Below are 18886 nucleotides of genomic sequence, written 5' to 3'. Positions count from 1 at the left end.
GACAGAATTTATAAGCACCAATCTGGGTCTCCGTCTTCTAAGGAGCATTTTCTGTGCGTTCTGAGTAAGGGCTTGATTTACGACTCTCATTCTTTTGCCTTAATAATGAGAAAATTTTCCATATGAAGCTGGGGCTTTCCTCAGCTCAGTGTCCTAATTTCCCCTTGTCAAAACAGCCTTTTTAGGGAGTCTCTATTGTTCTCAAGTTAATTTTAACACTAAATTAAAAGTTTCATATGGTGGTGATTTTAAAACATTTTACTCCATATGCCAAAAGGTACCTCCCCAAACTACTTCGATCGTAATTGTTGCCATCGTTACAATAAGGTTTTCATATAGAATCTCTTTAAGGCCCCAAAGTGTTCTCTAAAGACCACACTTTGAAATTTCTGTTCTCTCAAAACATACCCCATACGTTAGATAAGGAGTCGCTGACCTCATCTTACAGACTTAATAGTCAGGAGAGCGCAGAACTTCCCATTGGATTCAAAGGAAATAGTGGCATTTAAATCCTAAATCTAATAAGCTAAAGCTATTCCAGTGGCTTACCCTCTTTTTCGCCTTTTTTTTATTCCAAGTTTTCTAAAATCATCTGGGAAGCAATAGATCATGTTTAATTGTTCGGGCTTTTATGCTGCGCCTTCAGAATCACTTCTGATTTGTGGTCTGGCTCCGGTTCAGCAAGAGCGGGCCCTAGGTTTGTCTCACCCGCCCGCTATCAAAGCTGCCTCGCTCCAGCCAGAAATTAAAATAATAGCTTTCAGTTTCTCCTCCCTGTCAAGGACCTAGTCAATAATGCAATTTGCCATCTTCTGTAGATGACTCTATATGCTCTCCATTAGAGCGGGATATATAATCCTTTTCTTTATTTCGCAGAGGCGAAAGACGGAACCTTTCTTTCCTGACGACTTTACTTTCTTTTAGCATTACAAACTGTCCTGAAGCCCGCAAAGGGCGGACTACCAGATTTTACCTGCTCATCTGAATAAAGCCTAGGATACCTGAGGTCACTTTGCCTCGCATCTCTTCTCCCAGAAAGTTTTACGCAGCCAAGTGTCGAGTGAGGAGGGAAGAAGAGTGAAGATCCCAGCAGTGATCAAAGCGGTCATACGATGATTAAAAACAAAACGCTCCAAATACAAAAATGATCAGAACAAAAGCTCTTTTGTGGCATAAGTCACAGAGACAGGACAAACGCCCCAAGAGTAATCTGAGCTCTCATCTAGCATTAGCGCTTTCTGAAGCCCACATGCAACTTGGCTGTGGGGCTGTGTGCACGAGGCCATGCAGTCCGGTGCCCGGAAGTCTTGAGGGCTGGGTTCTTTGCTCAGCTGCCTCTGAGTGACCTTGAGCAAATCACCTCAACATCCCAATTACAGGAGAGATAATTCCACAAGCTATCTGCCTTCCACCTTGACTCACACGCCTCCTGGGTCCCCAGAGAATGTGATGTGGACTGGACACAGGTCCCGTGAAATTATCTTAGAGGTGACTGCTATAGAATGGGACTAACCCTCCAACATCTCCCATGGTTCAGGTTAAGCCCCAAACTTCAGCACTTCCTTAGTATCATCACTTGAAAATTGAAGGTAAGAGTTCATGACTGCAGATTCACTCTGTTTTCCTACTTTAAACCTGATTTTAATATTAAAAAATCTTCCTTACTGAAAACTTTATTTTAAAAAGTTAACTTCTGTTCACCTGCAATTCAGATGACAACATGTCTGCTATGTCTGTACCCTTTTGATTTGACTTGAACAGGCAACATGGATTATGAGCTAAGAGCATATACAGCTTGGGTTCAAACCTTATCCCCAACACTTACTAGTCATTGAACTTGGACAAGTTATTTCAAGTCCTTGTGCCTCAGTTTCCCCTTTTGTAAGTGGGAAAAAATAGTACTTTTGAAAAATAAAAATCTAACCATGTCACATTACAAAAACAAAACCCCTTACTTGCTAACTCTTCTCAATCAAAACTACATAATACTTTATTCTCAATAGAACGGGTATTCTGAATTTTCTATTTAACTTGTATAGCCCAAAAGTAGTCATCCTAGTTGAAATAATAACTATCCTTGATAAACGGCAAGGTTCCAAATCCCCTATCTCCTAAGTCTCAAAGTACATTTTGTTAGGAGTAAAAAGTTAACGACGGAATATCAAACACTTTTTTAAATGAATGGAGATTCACACTACCAAGGGTTTTTGGTTTGTTTTGTTTCTTGCGAAACAAAGTAAGCCAATTCTAAAATTTCTGTGAAAAACAAAGAGCCAAAAATATCCAAACCACTCTAAAGAATAGAACGGCAGGCTTTACTCCAGCCTTATCATAAAGCTACCATCAGTAACATGGAGTAATATTAACTCAAATAGATGAACAGAACCAAAGAGAGGACCCCCGCAAAGGACACAGACACACACCGATGCTTGAGGTGTCCCAGAAATACACTATACGGTGCAGGACAAAGGCTGGCAACATGGAAGGATCCTTCCTCGTACCATCACAGATAATTTCTGGGTAGCATCCACGTCACAGTGGAAAGGCAAAAACCATAGAGCACTTTTTAACCGAAACAATTCTAAAAGATAATATTTTCATGACTTCAGGATAGGGAAGGATTCTTTTTAAAAAAGGCACTAAACATAGAAGATTGGTAAGTTTGCCGTTAAGAATTTCTGTCCAACAAAAACTCCATGAAGAGAATGAAAAGTGTTCCGGAGAGGAAGAGGTTATTTACAACAAATATAACTAAATAATGATTAGTATCAAAAATACATCCTACAGGGGCGCCTGGGTGGCACAGCGGTTAAGCGTCTGCCTTCGGCTCAGGGCGTGATCCTGGCGTTATGGGATCGAGCCCCACATCAGGCTCCTCTGCTGTGAGCCTGCTTCTTCCTCTCCCACTCCCCCTGCTTGTGTTCCCTCTCTCGCTGGCTGTCTCTCTCTCTGTCAAATAAATAAATAAAATCTTAAAAAAAAAAATGAAGGCCTACTATCAAAACATCACACCGGCTAACATAATGTCTGGTGATATCAAGTGTTACTGAACTGGAAATCTCATGCACGCTGGACACAGGATGGCGGGACTATTAGATGGTAAAGATATGCATAGCTTATAAGCCACCAATTGAACTCCTAGGTAAATACCCGACAGAAATGTTTAGGGGCACAAAGATCTCATTGCAGCATTGCTTGTAATAGCCCCAAACTGAAAATACCACAGACGTGCTCGCCACACTAGATTAAAGCGGGACTGATGGAATGGCACATTATACAGCAGCGGGCTGAATAAACCACACCGAAGCAGTATGAACTTTAAAAGCAACGTTGAGTCAGACACCAAACACACACACAGAATGATTCCATTTTTTATAAGGCAAAAGTAGGCAAAACAAACTAACCATACTATTGCATACATAACTGGTAAAACCATTTTTTTTAAAGGGGGGGGAGTATTTCTCTAAAGTCAGGATAGTCAGTAACTCTGGGGGATAAATAGGGTATCCACGGGGGACAACGGGAGATTCCAGAGTACTAGTGGCCGCTTTTCTGCATCTGGTTTGTGATTACATAGCTGTCAGCTTTGCCTATTAAACTGCACACCTGTTTTGTATACTTCTCTGGAGGTTATATTTGACAGAATTTGAAAGAATGAGGGAGAAATTATATACCAAATATTAACGGCAATTAAATTCATAATTATCAAAATAGCGCAGAAAAAACAAGGCCCAGAAACAGGCCCACAGCACAAGACACATGGGAATATTAAAGTGAAATTTTTAAAAAGTCCTAGAAGAAAATAAAGATGGATCCATACCCATCCTCGGGCCAGGGAAGGCACACTCAGGCATAACCGCGAAGGTGGACCCCTAAAGAAAACGTCTACAGCAGAACACCACGAACTGTATTAAAAGAAAATAACACACTAAAACAAGAACATATGACAAAAGCTGGACGTCTTAGTTCATCAAGAATTTACAGACCAATAGAAACAGCACACTCTTCAAGAAAATACAGTTAAGATATGAATAAGCAGTGCTCCAAAGAATGACCATAAATGGGCAATAAACATGAAAAAACGCTCACCATCATTAAGCAAAGAAACAAATTTTAAAAATCATCCTTTCCTGTAATTATTCGGTTTGCAAACACTTTAAGCAGCACTTTGCAGTTCTGGGAATTTGATATTGCTCAGAGGAATATAAAGGGACACGACCTTTGCGGTGAGCGATACAGGTCAGGAATCTTGAAAACTTACCTATACTCCCAACTAGCAATTTCACTTCTAGAAAGGTATCTTCTGGAAAGAAATCATTTTTGTACAAATGTGATTATCTTTCAAGATGTTGATCACATTGTTGTTTACAGTTTGCATGGTAACAATCAAACTGTTAATAAGTTGATTTTAAAAGTTACGGCACACCCATAAAATTGAATATTCTGTGGCTATCTACAATGCAAAATATCTGTTAGGGGAAAATGTTTACCATACATGGCGCAGACTGTGAAACAATGTACAGTATGATTGCATTACGGAAAATTGAAACGTATAGAAGAGAATGTAAGGTCCACAAACCCAAACCTTCACAGAGGCACTCTCTGGGTGATCGGACTACGGGGGACTGTGTGTCCACGCGTGGCAGCCCTTCCACATTACTTGGCTTTCCAGAAATCTATTATTTTATTTTCTAAAGAATACTTTTATGTTGTGAAATCCATTTACTATTAGTTTTTAAAAAGAGAAATAATGAATTTGTTAGCTCAGTGTATTTTTACATTTTCAGAGGGAGAGGATGGGAGGGGGATGGAAAGCCGTAGCCACACCTGGAAGTCCATGCTAGAGAACGGAGCCCTTCCTAGCACTCCTAAATGTGTGTGCAGGAAAATGTCATATATGAGTCTCTTTTAGAGCAAGTTAAACTTAATTAAGCACCCATAAAACATCACCATTAACATTGTAAAGTTGCTCTAATATTTTATTCTTCCTTTCAACACTGTTTAAAATCTCCAACATATTAAAGAAATCTCTGAGAACAACCACGTAATCCTTTAAAATTACATAAGTGTGTATACATATGAGATTGAGATTTCTGTAGCCTAAATATGCCTCTGGGGGGGGGCAATACATTGACAATTCAATTGTAGCTTAAAAAAACAAATTGGTTCTCTTACCAAACTGAACCTGTCACCTCTTAGAGCAATGAATTCAAGTCAGGTCAAGCCTAAGAACAGCTCCTCCCTTCACCTACAGTCACCCTAGACTTTTTCTATATGTCATGTGGCTCTGGGCAAATCTGATCATCCAGAAAGACCGTCCACCCTCCAGCACCAACTAAGAGTACTCCTATTCCTAATCAGAAGATAACATTTTTCCTACGGGAAGACAGAAGAGGAAAACAAACATTTCAGAACTGAGTGTCTTCCCAGGTATTTCACATCCAACACCGCGTTAACCCCATGCAAACATGCACACAATTCTCTAGACCGCTCCCTTCACTACTCGACAAAGGAGGGAGCTTTACGTTCCTCATTCATGTTAGGCGATGCCTGGGCCAACCAAATATTTCACTGAAAGACATGTAATAAATGCTACTCCACAGAGGTAAAAATCAGGACAAGAGCAGTTACCTGCTTCGTTTGGCTTAGAGGAAAACATACTGTGCTTACTACGTACTGAAATGTCAGAACACCACACAACAAACTGCAAAACTTTAATACAATATGGTTAAAACACAATATTCAAATATTAAACTTTTTAAGCACATGAAAGCCATCTTCTGAAAGACAAACTGGGCTATTTTTACAGCTACCTTTGTGTAACTTTAAAAAATTCCTTCCCTCGACAATGTCTGACACCGATCTTGATACTCATTTGAAAGTCTGATGTAAGATCAGAACAACTCAACAGCCAGAGATTTCGGTGACGATCCCAAAAGATCTGCCCATCTTCAGAATTCATCTCCAGAGGACTGATCGTCGTCTTCATCCCTCACTTCTCGGTACCTCCTCGAGGTCTCCCCTTCTGGATTATAGCTCAGCATCTTAACGTTCAGTCTTTCAGCTAACTTTTGTGCTGCGAGTTTGGCTTGCATCTCCTTTAAAACAAAATCAAAGCAAGACATTACACATTCACATCCTTTTCCCTACAATTTTTTCAATAGGAAGTCATTTAAAGAGTCATCAAAGAGAAGTGGAAATCAAGGGGCATACGGCTCCCCTCAGTGCTCTCTCCAGCAGCGTGCAAGTCTGAGGTTGTGCCTACCACAGATGGGGGGGGGAGGGCAATGCTGGTGAGGGCTACTAGCCGGCCACAGTCGTGGTCAGACTTCCATTCACAGACAACAGTGCACTGAAATACCCCAGCTCTCCGTGGGAAACGGAGTAACCCACTGAGCACTGCGACAGTTATAAACATGGACAGATTTTTTAAGTATGCGGACACATGCACGTGCACACACACACTCACGGAGCAGTTTCAATTATCAAATATCAAAAATCACTAATGCTGTGTTGATTCTCCAAAAAAGAATCTTCTTTCCTAGATGAAATCATGGCTTTTAGGCTTGAGAGTTACATTTCAATGTCTGAATGAAATCAAGAAACCAATACTTTTAAAAAGCTGGCTATTCCTCTCCAAATTAAGTTCCCATGAAAATTACTACATGACAGAATGTCCAAGTAGATTTTAGACACTGGCAATGCGCTCACAGATACTGAAGGACAGGACCACGGACTGACGGCAGGTGGCAATGCCCATTTTTAATCTGGCTCTTCGCTTTTCTCATGCTTTTGCCCCTACAACTTGAACCTCTTTGTGTCCTTCCCCTCAGGCCATGAATATTCTGCGGAGGTAGGACTGAAGCGGGAGCTAATAGCACTCTGCTAAGGAAACTGATTTCAAAGGAGTTGAACTCAACCTAAAGATATCTTAGGACAGGCACTTAAGATCATATAAACGATTTAAAAACCAATTCCCCACGGGTGCAGTCATAACCAGGCAGTAATACTTTAATACTCGAGGAAGAAAAACGGCTTTTAAAAAGGAGTGCCTTGAAAAGGCCAAGCCATGCCGAATGAACTTTCGTGAGAAGCCAAACTGAATAACAGCCTACTTTTGTCCTGACCGGTGTCTAGCACCTGATTAAAGTCTAGCTAAGCAGCACTAGGAGGCTGAGCTGCTGTTCTCGGGGTTCAAACTCTTACTATCGAAGTACATCGGATGCTTTCTTTTCTCCCTCCAGTCTTCACACCTATTTTCTCCCATCTCGTTATTCTGTACACAAACTGTCCATATACATGCTTAAGGTTCTGGGCAGAACTCCCAGGTCTTTGAAGTGCTGTACGAAATTAAGTCACTCAAAGTAGACTATTCTTCTGTGTTCCCAAGGGCCCGCAGATCACGCTTTTAAGCTCAGTATCCAAATGTCTGTTGGTAACACCACACTCCTCCCCCAGTTGTTAGGCTCTTCGCTGTCCGGCAGGAGACAGAGACCTGGAAACATTTCCCTGGTTCTTGGTTAGATTCTACCACTGAGAGCCTCTCGCCTGGGGTTTACAAGGTGGAAGACAGAGAAGCAAGGCTTCTTACAGCCTGATAGCACGGGCTTTAAGAGACTGGGGAATTTTGCAGTGGTCTCCCCCACATTTCCTGGCAAAAACCTCTCGGCTGTCGCACGTAGCTGTGATCATCTCCAGCTGTGTCCTGTGGTTCTAGCAACTTCCAGACTCTCAGAAAACTAGAGGCTCTCATCTGCGAGCTAACGGCACGAGCCGACCATTCCTCAAGCACCCCTTCTATTAAGTCCTGTCCTCTCTGAACTTCCTGGAGTACATTCTGTCTTAGCAGCACCTAATACACAGATAAGAATCATTTAAAACCCTAAATACCTCATAACTCTGTTTCTGCTGTTTCTGAAGTGCCAAAGATTCTTCCATGGAGAGCAGCTGTGCGGGCATATGATGAAGTGGCAGAAGCCGGGCTGCCGTGATGTCATCCAGATGCTTCTTATCCCTGAGCCGCCTTTCTTCCGAGGAAATGGGAGACCCTCTTCTCTGCCAATGACTAGATGAATCACTTTGTTGTGAAGGTATTCTGAAGGAGGGAAAATGTGTTGTACCATCAGACTATTTTCTTTTTATAGACACATTTACAACATTCCCACACAGAAGCGGCCTTTAACCTTGGCAGTTAATTTTTCTACAAAGATAACAGTAAGGAGTTTACTAATATTTATATTCATAGAGAAAAATCCTTCCTGTTTTCAAACATATTTACCTCAGAAACAGGAGTATTTAAATTGGCACCTTTTTGGAGAGTAATAGGACAATCCACTCTTTTAACAAACAGGTAGGGGCGCCTGGGTGGCACAGCGGTTAGGCGTCTGCCTTCGGCTCAGGGCGTGATCCCGGCGTTATGGGATCGAGCCCCACATCAGGCTCCTCCGCTATGAGCCTGCTTCTTCCTCTCCCACTCCCCCTGCTTATGTTCCCTCTCTCGCTGGCTGTCTCTATCTCTGTCGAATAAATAAAATCTTAAAACAAAACAAAACAAAAAAAAACAGGTAGACTGACAGACTCTTTGCATTATCCTTCACTCCTCCAAACTTACACTTGACCTGGAGCCATCTTTCCATTCAAAAAACATGCGCAAATGGGCTTGCTGTCCAGTAAAACAAATAAACTTGTAAACAGTTTCCGTGCAACGGAATACCACACCAGTAACACTAAACAGAGGTGGTACACATACGAGGCATACTGGTACACTGGAACATAGAGGTAACCACCAGTTCTAACGGGAGACAGGGAGGTTGTTAGAAAAACTTTAAAAGAGTGAATTTTGAGGAGTCTTGGAATAATAAATGCTCACCACGTAAATGAGGGGAGGAGGGCATCCCAGCAGGGAGTGAGGGGTAACATGATGCAGCACAAAGAAGTTCAGGGAGTGGGTAGTAGAGGAAAGGCCAAGAGATAAGGCTGGCAAGTAGACCGGGCCCAGTCCTCAGCGAAGAGTTGTGTTCTAGGTAATGGGTTCAGATTTGCATTGGACGAATTTCACTCCGACAGCAGTGGAGAAGATGGACTAGAAGAGTTAAGACTAGAGTCCAGAACAGGCCTGTGATAGCCCAAGAGAGGGATGAGAGCTTTCACTTTGACAGAAGGATGAAAATAAGAATAATTAGAGCTGAAAGTCAACGAAAAATATAATGTTGGTCTTTATAGCTGGCAGATACGGAGATGAAGCAAAAGACACCTTGGGGGGGAAACAAAGTGGTGGCGTTATGAATTTAGGAAATATGGGAGAAAGTCAGCATGGGAAGAAGAGTTCTATTCTGTAGAACACCCTCATAGGTTTCATAGGTAACTGGCCATGCAAATCTGAAGTTCTGGAAAGACCTAAGCTAGAGGGAGATGAAGGACAGCCACCAGCATCCAGGTAGTACATGGAGCCAGAAGGGCATGGAGGAGGCCAAAGGAAGAGCAGAAAAAGAGTCAAAGGCTGCACATACATGGAATCCCTCGATCCACACTTGCGGGCCCAGCTTTTCCCAATCTCCTCTAACTGCACAGCAGGCATCTGGCTCTCCCCACTCCCACTTCCAGCTAAATGACCACAGTAAAGAACGAGGATCCGCGTATCCTCTGACCGACTACATGATGCTTCTGGTTTTCTGTCTTCCCGGAAGTGAGGAAATACACATCACTGCACACAAGATGAGAGATTACTCACTTGGTACGTCAAGAGTACAAAGATTACTTTTTATTGCTAACTAAAAATTAATGTAATATAATCCTGGTGTTTCTATCGAGAAGAAATAAAATGTTTTCAAGTTTAAAAAAATGGCAGGGTTTAACTTTAAAGACTCTTTATAATAATTCCCTGAAAGTTTTAGGTCTTTCTAACTAGAGGTTCTCGGCTTTTCGACGAACGGTAACAGTGATTCCACTTCGTATATGATATTACATCCCGGGAAATACAGACAGGTAGGGTACCGGCGGCTACTCCCTGATGTGAATGTTACGTCTGCATACAAGTAAATAAAATTCTTTTCTCCTCTAAGAGCTTTTCTTTTTCTGGAGATCTCAGAAACAAAACTATGACAAGGAACTCAGAAGCAAGGTGAGTTTACCCCTCCTGCCTCCATCTGTTCTTCAGTTTCTTTAACCCTTCTTGGCTCCCTTCCCCCTCAAGCCGTTATGCTATAGTTCAATGTTCTTCCAAGTGTGTAGGCCTTGGGTTTTCGTCCAGATCCTGAACTCTCTGAGGAGCAGGACCTTTACTTCTGTGTCACCCCAGCACCAGCTGCTTACCTATAGTGAGCACACAACTATTTTTTGCTGATAAGTCCATCAGCTTCTAAAGCTGCTTTTCCCTTAGCTTACAGTCTAATCAAAGGGGGAGCTGCATACCAAAAAATTGTTCTGGAAAGTAGTCTTAATAAATTCTCTACCTCTGGGTTTAATATCAAATGTTGGCTAAGCAACCTGAAATTTAATACTTCACCTGCTATTTGAAACCTGTTCGATTATTTGGCTAAAAACCTAACATATTTTTCAACATGTATCCTCCATTCCAGCCAGGCTGTCTCCACAATATGCTCTTTGCTAACTGCAAGTGGATCCCACACAAAGTCCACGGAACTGAAAGCACTCTTCCGATTTTCTGCGTTTAACAAATAGTATGTTCCTGCGACAGGCCTGTTTCTGATAGTACTTACACATTAGTTTTAAATTTATGTGGTGCAGGCACTGGGTTTTTGGCTCGAACTTCTAGCACTTCCATGAAATGCGGCTTCTTCTGTGCCCCACTACCAAGCCTTGCCAAGTTCTCAGCACTCCTGCTCTCTTCTGAGTGCTCTTCACCTGAGTCCACAATTGTGATCCTTCGTAACCTATCAATAAACAGGTTGTCAGAGCTGCTCGAATTCTCTTCTGCTCGACTTGCAATACGATGCTGGGGGAGACGCTCACTAGCTTCAGAAGAGGAAGGCACACTGGCTCTGCTGCTGGAAGCTGGGCACATGCTCGCGGCGTACGCAACCTCTGGAGCCTCTTCGTCGCTTTCCTGAGGAGGGTGTACAAGTCCCCGCTGTCGTTGGGTCATTTCAGATGACTTGATGTTACTTACAGAGGAAGAGCCACAAACTAATGACGAAGTATCAAGTATCTGGTCAGAATTCTGGGCCTTTTCTGTGTCCACATTAACAACCGCAATTGCTTTTTGCCTTAGCTTACAGTCTAAACTAACAGGATGAAACGGTCCACGTTTTCCTCTAACTTCTTCACATTCTGCAATGGCAGCTTTCAGTTTGGCAAAAGAGTCTAAGATCTTTTTACCTTTGTCGGGCAATTTGCAAATGAATTTTCTGTTAAATGGAAAAAAACAAAAACAAAACCATGTATCTGTTAGAGCCGTGTTTTTAAACTTGAGATATAAAGACAAAGCATTATCCTCGAAGGGACAAAAACTTATCTTTAAGTAAAAAATCTAATTTCCAACTGCCTCAAAACAGGAATGAAGTAACAGTCATTATCTCAATACCCTAAAAAAAACAAGGGGATGTAGGAAGAGTAAGGAATATCCCTCATTTGTCTAATTAGAATTTCAGCTAAAGTATTTTAAGCATATAATACTCTATAATACACTCCAAAACTCGCAGTTTTTCAAGTGTGACGTCCAAGACCTTCCTGGGGAGGGGAGGTGGATGGGTCTTAAGGTCAAAATTATTTTCATAATAATACTAAGCCATTATTTGCCATTTCCACGCTCCTTTTCTTATATGGGTACAGTGGAGTTTTCCAGAGGCCACATGGTATGTGATTTCATTGTTCTGATGGCTAATCATTGTGTATTCTTGTGTTTTAAAGATTGCTCAGGGGCGCCTGGGTGGCCCAGGCATTAAGTGTCTGCCTTCGGCTCAGGGTGTGATCCCAGCATTCTGGGATTGAGCCCCACATCAGACTTCTCCGCTGGAAGCTTGCTTCTTCCTCTCCCACTCCCCCTGCTTGTGTTCCCTCTCTCGCTGGCTGTCTCTCTCTGTCAAATAAATAAATAAAATCTTTAAAAAAAATAAAATAAAAAATAAAAAAATAAAGATCGCTGACCTGTAATTCCTTTTTCTTTTTTTTTAAGATTTATTTATTATGAGAGAAAGAGGGGTGGGGGAGCATAAGTGGAAGAGGCAGAGGGAGAGGGAGAGAGAATCCCAAGCAGACTCCACGCTGAGTGTGGAGCCCAATTCGGGGCTCCATCTCATGACCCTGAGATCATGACCTTAGTGGAAACCAGAGTGGAACGCTTAGTCGACTATGCCACCCAGGTGCCCCTCTCACCTAACACACCAATAAACATCAGTAGATGTAACGCACATAAAACAAGAGGTCCTTGGGAGACTCATTAAGCCTTAACAGTATAAAGGGGTCCTAAGACCAAAAAGTTAATTTGCTGCTACAGATTAAAAACCCATTCTCACAAAGTTAAAGTACTTGTCCCCACTAGAAAGCTCCCAAATGGTTATTTGTCCCTTTTGCTGAGTGACATAAGTTCCTTTTCAGATTCTCTTTTCTTTATCCATATAAGAAATGGAAGGAAGATTACACCTCTGGCTCTCTATTCTTTCACACTACATTCCTTCCCACAGTTTCAACATTAACATCCCTCTCCAGCTGAGATTCCTGTATGTTCTCAGCCTTCTCTCTCCAGATCCTCAAGACCACTACTCCAGCTTTTAAGTGCATATAATTAACTCTCCCCTCAACTCTGCACCCCCTGTCTAAGTTAAATAATCAACCTCAGAGCTATTCCCCAACTTTTCTCTCATTAGTGGCTCTCTATATAAGCTGGAAACTTCAGCCATCTCTTTCAACTACATATCCAAATTATTCCATGCCTGATCTAGTTTTCCCAGTCCCACAACTACCCTTCTATAACCCCCTTGCTGGAAACTTCTCTGAAAATATCCTCCAGCTGTCTTCAGTCTCTCATTCCTTCAAACCTTCTTGCACCAAGCTGCTAAATTAAGCTTCTTTAAAAATCACTTTCATGATATTGTTCCCTGCTAATAGTCGTTAAGTCAGCCAGCTGAATGAGAAACTTTTTCTGCCTAATATAGCACTCTATGTCCCATTCTTTCCCTTCCCTACAGGTCCCGTAAAAATAGGATCTAGAGATGAAATTGACAAGATGTTTTGGGCACAACAGGGGCGGCAAGGGAGGCGGGGGTACACAGGGATTTAGAATACAGACCCTCCCTGCAGGTAACCGTCACATTAGCTGGGTAATTAAAACCAACAAGGAACTAAGGGAACAGCTGAAACTCTTAAGCAGCCTTTTTAAGCACGCTAACCAGCCCCACCGGCGGTACGTGCCAACGCAGGACGCGGTCGGCTTTATGGCTGGAGGCCGTCCACTCGGCCTGCGGGACTGGAACGGATCTGACTGAGGCAAGGTCACCTTCCAGGGAAGGGAACCCGATGTGGGGGAGGGGAAGGCACGCGTCCCAGGGAAACCGAACCGAAGAAGCCTGGCGGTGACTCGGCGGGACCCAAGCTTACTCGTTGCGCAAAAGTCTCTCCTGGCGCTTCAACATCTCCCGCAGCTCCGCCAAACTCCGCCGCGCCAAGTCCTCGGGAACTTGGGGCTCGAAGCCGCGGGCCAGCGAGCACATTCTGCGGGGCCTGAGGCTGGCGATGCGGCGGGCAGTCAGCTTCCTCGGCAGCCCTCGCTGCCGGCGCCGGATCCGCTGCCGGCGTGGACTCCGAGGTACGAGCGGGAGTCGCCATTTTCCCGGAAGAACAGGTCTTCTTCGAGCCGAATCGAGCTTTATTGAAACACCGGAAACAAACACAGGCAAAGAGAAAGGGGCGCTGGGAGGAGAGCGAAGGGGCGGAAGTCACGGAGGGTGGCGTCCCGCCCCGGCTGGGCGCGCGTTTGCGCCGCTTGTGTTTTCTCGGTTCGTCAGCTCTTCAGGTGTATTCAGAAAGTGTTTGCTAGCGCCACTGTGACCCCGACAAATATCCACGACTCCTGCCGTTGTGGAGTTTACCGAGGGGTGGAGGCAGGCAGACATTAATCAGGTAATGATGAAACAATATATTAGTAAGATTTGGTGTGGTCACCAGGGCAGTTGCCTCTGAGAAGTGAACTCGAAGTCGAAACCTGAGTGAAGAGTTGGTTAGCCGTTGGTGAAGTTGGGGGAATGTGCCGGACGGGGCCCGAGAGACTTTGGTCTGTGGTGCTGCCTCGTAGCCCAAGGCTTAGGAAGCCCTCAAAGTTGGAGGGAGCCTTAGGGACTATCAGCATTTCTTAGTGGGCCTCTGGCATTTGGAGCAGGACTTTTCTTCATTGGCGGCGCTCCCTCAGGCATTGCAAGACTTTTGGTGTTCGGCTTGCGCCCACTAGTTCCGTGGCACTCCCGACTCGGAACAATCTAGAACGCCTTTACCTCCCCCTCGGCCTGCCAGTACACACGCATTTCCAAAGGCCCACAAGAGATGGTGGTGGGAGGTGCTGGAGAAGCAGCTGAGAACTTCTCCTTCGTCATTCCCTGTTTAGGCTATAGAAAAACAGAGGCACAAAATGATTTATGTATTCCTAGGGCACAAAACTAGTAAGTGACAGCATCAGAGTTCGCTCCAATGCCCAGCTGCGCTTTCTACACCAGTTTGAAAATCTTCTTCGCTTATTGCTGTTTCCAAATGTGTAAAATTGTTAAAAAGGTTTTGTCAGGCTGTTAAGAAGAGTACAGCAGTGTCGTAAGCATCCCAGACAGCTTTCACCTTCGCTTTACAGTTCAACTACCAGAGTTGTGTCCCATAGGAAAGAATAGGAAGCATACAAGAGTCACGACAGATACCAGTTGGGAAGTTTGGACACGCCCGTAACCTCCAACACCACCTCTCCATTCTTTGATATGGAAAATTTTAATTTTCACCATCCTATGTAAAGTGCTGTAATAAACAGAGCAGTTCCCTCCCGGTCAGACAGAAGCTCTAGATAAAATCTGAAACTACTCCAGGGAGTACAGTTGAAGCCATTTCTGTATCGTCCCAATCTAGTCTATTCTGATCAGATTAATTCAAGTATCAAAATTCTCAGCATAAGCCCTGCTTTCAAAGACGTCAAGAACTGGCTCCAGGCAGCTAAATAAGAGACACTCGAGTAAGGCCTGAGTCAGGTAGTTGTCCCCTGGCAAGCTCCCCCAAAACCTCCCTCATCCTGTCCTTGGGCCACAGCTAGAGGCCTTTATTCACCCCACGGTGGTAGTAGTGAACCCCTTCTTCTTGTCCTGGGCTACAGGTGTTCTGGAAGCAAGGATGCCTTTCCCTCAAGACTCAGAATTTTGCTCCCGACTGTTTTCCTTTTGTGGAAAGCTGTCCCTTCTCCGTTAGCCCATTATAATTCTAATTCAAGCCTCATCTTCTCCCTGAACTTTCCTAGATTATTCCAACACCAATTGCTCTTTCTTCTGAGCGTAACTATACCCCTTCGAGCTCAAACCTCAGTATATGAAGCATATTATGTGTTATGCATGGTAATTTCTTTTTCCTTTCTAACAAAGTTGTGAAGTCAGGGAATTCTGTCAGGGAGTTATGTTTGTACTTTTCTGTCTCTCCTAATGCATACAGCAGATATTAGTTGATGGAATCTCCCACTCTCTTAATTTTTCTCACAGCCTTTCATGTCCCTCTTCCTCTTAATGAAATGTCCCTTTCCTGTATACAAATCTTAAGCATTTTATATAAATATCAACCATAATGATTGTGAGGATATTTTCAGTGGTATGGGATAGAATCTTTTATACAACCTAGCTTAGGATGTCAAGATGTCCTATTACAAATCTGAATTTCTAACAAGACCTACACAAACTGACTAGTTTTGTCACTAACCAAGAGGTTTGGCAAGTGAGGAAACCTCACCCTAAAACCAAAACCGACTATTTGCACTTCAGGATGAAAAGAGGGAAAATATTCTTTTATAATCCATCAAACAAAGGAGAGAAAAGTTTTAGAACACAGATTTTAACAGCAGTGTCTGGGGGAAATTATATAAAGTGGAGAAATTTAACAAAGGAACAATGAGTGCCATAGGTTTTAACTGTCTCCAGCCAGAACCAGGCAAATACTTGAAAAGAAATGGAGCCCACAAACCACAGGCAGCTAATCTCTGCTGAAGTTCCAATTGCATATCAAGAGCCCCTCTGTTAAAAATTGAATCTAGACAAGCATTTTTAGTTTTTGTTTTTTGGTTTCAGTGCCCTTTAAAAAAGTCTAAATCACTTTCCCAATGGTACCTGGACTAATCTCCAGAGTATTAATTACCCTCAGAATAAGCTAATGAATTTGATTATTAGCAAGAAAAATTCAAAATGAAAAATTCAAGGAGAGGACAATTTAATTATGTCAGGTGCTGCCAGGATGACTTAGCCATCCCATTGCCATCAAGCTGTTAAAGGTGTGGTTTGAATGCAGTTTAGAAGGACAAAAACGGGCGCCTGGGTGTCTCAGTTGGTTAAGTGTCAGACTCTTGATTTTGGCCCAGGTCATGATCTCAGGGTCCTGAGCTCAAGCCCTATGTGGCAGTGTGTCCTGGGCGGGGGGGGGGGGGGGGGGGGGGGGGGAGGGCAGGGCATGGAGTGTGCTTAAGAATCTCTCTCCCTCTCCTTCTGTTCCTTTCCCCACCCCACCCCCATTCACGGGCATGCGTGCTCTCTCAAAAAGACAAAAACACTTGGGAAGGATCTCCATTTGTCCTTAGAGTTGAAGATAAAAATCAGAGATCATTTGTAAAATTGGTAGCATTGATCCTCAGAATCTCCAGGCTGCTCTTCTCTGTTTTCTCCCACTGGTTGTCGGGCCACAGAACTGGCCGTGGTATGCCTGGGGTCCACCAGAATGGCAACAAAACTATTTCCCATCCCACATGTTCTTCTTACTATGTGAATTTATCTCCTCCTCCTCTCAAGAAATGGGGTTGGTCTCCCTATCCTTGAATCTGGGCATGCTTATGACTGGAGCAAAAGTGATTTTTCTAGTCTTCATACTAAAAGGTGATGCAGCTTCTGTCTGATTTTCTTGGTGTACTTGCTGTTGGAACCCAGCCAATAAGCCAGCTATGCAGAAACCTGAGTTTGTGTGGGTATTTGGTGTTTGTCATCTTAAACTGGGGTTTCGGCCAAAAGGCAGCATTAACCACCAGATATATAAGTGAACAAACCTTTGATTCCCGCCCCCAACTGAAATAGTCTTCCAAGCTCCCAAACTGAGGCTTCAGACATTGTGGAGTAGAGACATCCCCACTAGGCTCTTCCTGTATTCCTGACTTACAGAATTCGGGGGCATAATAAAATGGTGGTTGTTTTATACCTTTAAGATTTAAGGTGGTTTGTTGAATAGCAGTAGTAACGGGAGCATTTATCAAGATTAATTCTGCCAACTATGATCTGGATCCAATCTATTTCATCTCCTTGGAGATCACATTAATTTGTTCATTCAATAAATAATTATTTATCATGTGTGAAACACTATTCTAGACTTTGGAGATGTAATGGTGAGTGAGACAGACATGTCTCCTGCCATGCTGAAACGTATATTCTATTAGATAGTAGTAAGTAGCACCTGGAGAATTAATACAGGTGGAATGATAAGGAGTGATTGGCTGGCTACCTTGATTGAGGTGACTGAGGGTGACTGAGGTTGGTTTTTCTGAGGAGGCACTTCACAAGCTGAGACCTGAATGACAAGCCATGGGAAAGTCTGACAGTAAGGCATCCCAAGTAGAGGAAAGAATAAATGCTAAGGCTCTAAAAGGAGAGGGAGCTCAGCATGTCCAAATAACAGACAAACAAAGGGCCAGGACTGGATCTTGCAGGGCTTAGACCAGGATATGGAGTTTGAATTTTGCTCTGAGAGAAATGGGAAGCCATCTGTTGTAGGCAGCCTCTAGGATGGGCTCCCAATGGTCCTGCCCTATTTTAATCCCTTTCCATTAAATGTGGAATGGACTTACTTCTAACAAGTAGAACACAGTAAAAAGTAATACAAATGGTGAAAGTGACAGGGTGTCACTTCTAAGGTTAGGTGGTAAAAGATTTGAACACATTTTACCAAAGGTGTACAAAGAAAAAATAATGTGAAAGTTATTTCTTAATTAGCCATGAAGAAAATGCAAATTAAAAACACCACAAGGGAGCCTGGGTGGCTCAGTCAGTTAAGCATCTGCTTTTGGCTCAGGTCATGATCCTGGGGTCCTGGTATCGAGCCCCACATCAGGCTCCCTGCTCAGTGGGGCACCTGCTTCTCCCACTCCCTCTGCTGCTCCCCCCACTTGTGCTCTCTCTCCCTCTCTCTCTCAAATAAATAAAAATTTAAAAACAAAAATATGGGATACTACAACACAATTATTAGAATCTCAGAAATGAGAAAGACTGACCATACCAAGTGTTGGAAAGGATGTGGGACAACTGGAACTACACTACTAATGGGAACATAAGATAATACAACTGCTTTGGAAAACAATTGGGTAGGTTCTGAAAACCTACCACATAACCCAGCCATTACTCTGCTAGGTATTTACCCAAGAGAAACAAAAGCATGTGTCTGTCTGAAGACCTGTATGTAAATGTTGATAGTGGTTTTATTTGTAATAGAAAACTGGAAACAACCCAACATCCATCACTAGGTGAATGGATAAACAAATCTTAGTATGTCCATACAGTTGAATACTGTCCTACATGCAACAACTTCAGTGAATCCCAGTTATACTGAGTGAAGCCAGGAAGAGTCCGTACTGTAGAATTCCATTTATATAAAATTCTGAAAGATGCAAACTAATCTTTAGTAACTGGAAGTAGATCAGTGATTGCCTAATGATGTGGGGTGACAGAGG

The 18886-nt window shown here is 43.1% G+C and overlaps 1 protein-coding gene and 1 long non-coding RNA gene across 14 annotated transcripts in view; one reads left to right on the top strand and one right to left on the bottom strand.

Moving 5' to 3' along the window:
* Positions 1–3357: 3357 nt before the first annotated feature.
* Positions 3358–13827, bottom strand: POLR2M (RNA polymerase II subunit M). Its single transcript, XM_026518570.4, has 4 exons — positions 13555–13827; positions 10719–11366; positions 7891–8095; positions 3358–6098 (listed from the first exon to the last, which is right to left on the bottom strand). The coding sequence occupies exons 1-4, from the start codon at positions 13665–13667 to the stop codon at positions 5952–5954; spliced, it is 1113 nt and encodes a 370-aa protein (XP_026374355.3). The 5' UTR covers positions 13668–13827; the 3' UTR covers positions 3358–5951.
* Positions 13828–13829: 2 nt separating this feature from the next.
* LOC113269674 (uncharacterized) overlaps positions 13830–18886 on the top strand; it is a 61878-nt gene continuing 56821 nt past the window's right edge. For 3 of the 13 annotated variants that reach the window (XR_008957076.1, XR_008957075.1, XR_008957074.1), the window contains exon 1: positions 13847–14076. This is a non-coding gene — a long non-coding RNA (uncharacterized LOC113269674). Of the gene's footprint in view, positions 14077–18886 lie in introns of all 13 variants that reach the window. The other 10 variants (XR_008957067.1, XR_008957068.1, XR_006411590.3 and 7 more) reach the window with 6 other exon arrangements.

Source organism: Ursus arctos, unplaced genomic scaffold (genome assembly GCF_023065955.2).
Source record: "Ursus arctos isolate Adak ecotype North America unplaced genomic scaffold, UrsArc2.0 scaffold_36, whole genome shotgun sequence".
NCBI lineage: Eukaryota > Metazoa > Chordata > Mammalia > Carnivora > Ursidae > Ursus > Ursus arctos.
This window is presented reverse-complemented; position numbering and strand designations above follow the sequence as displayed.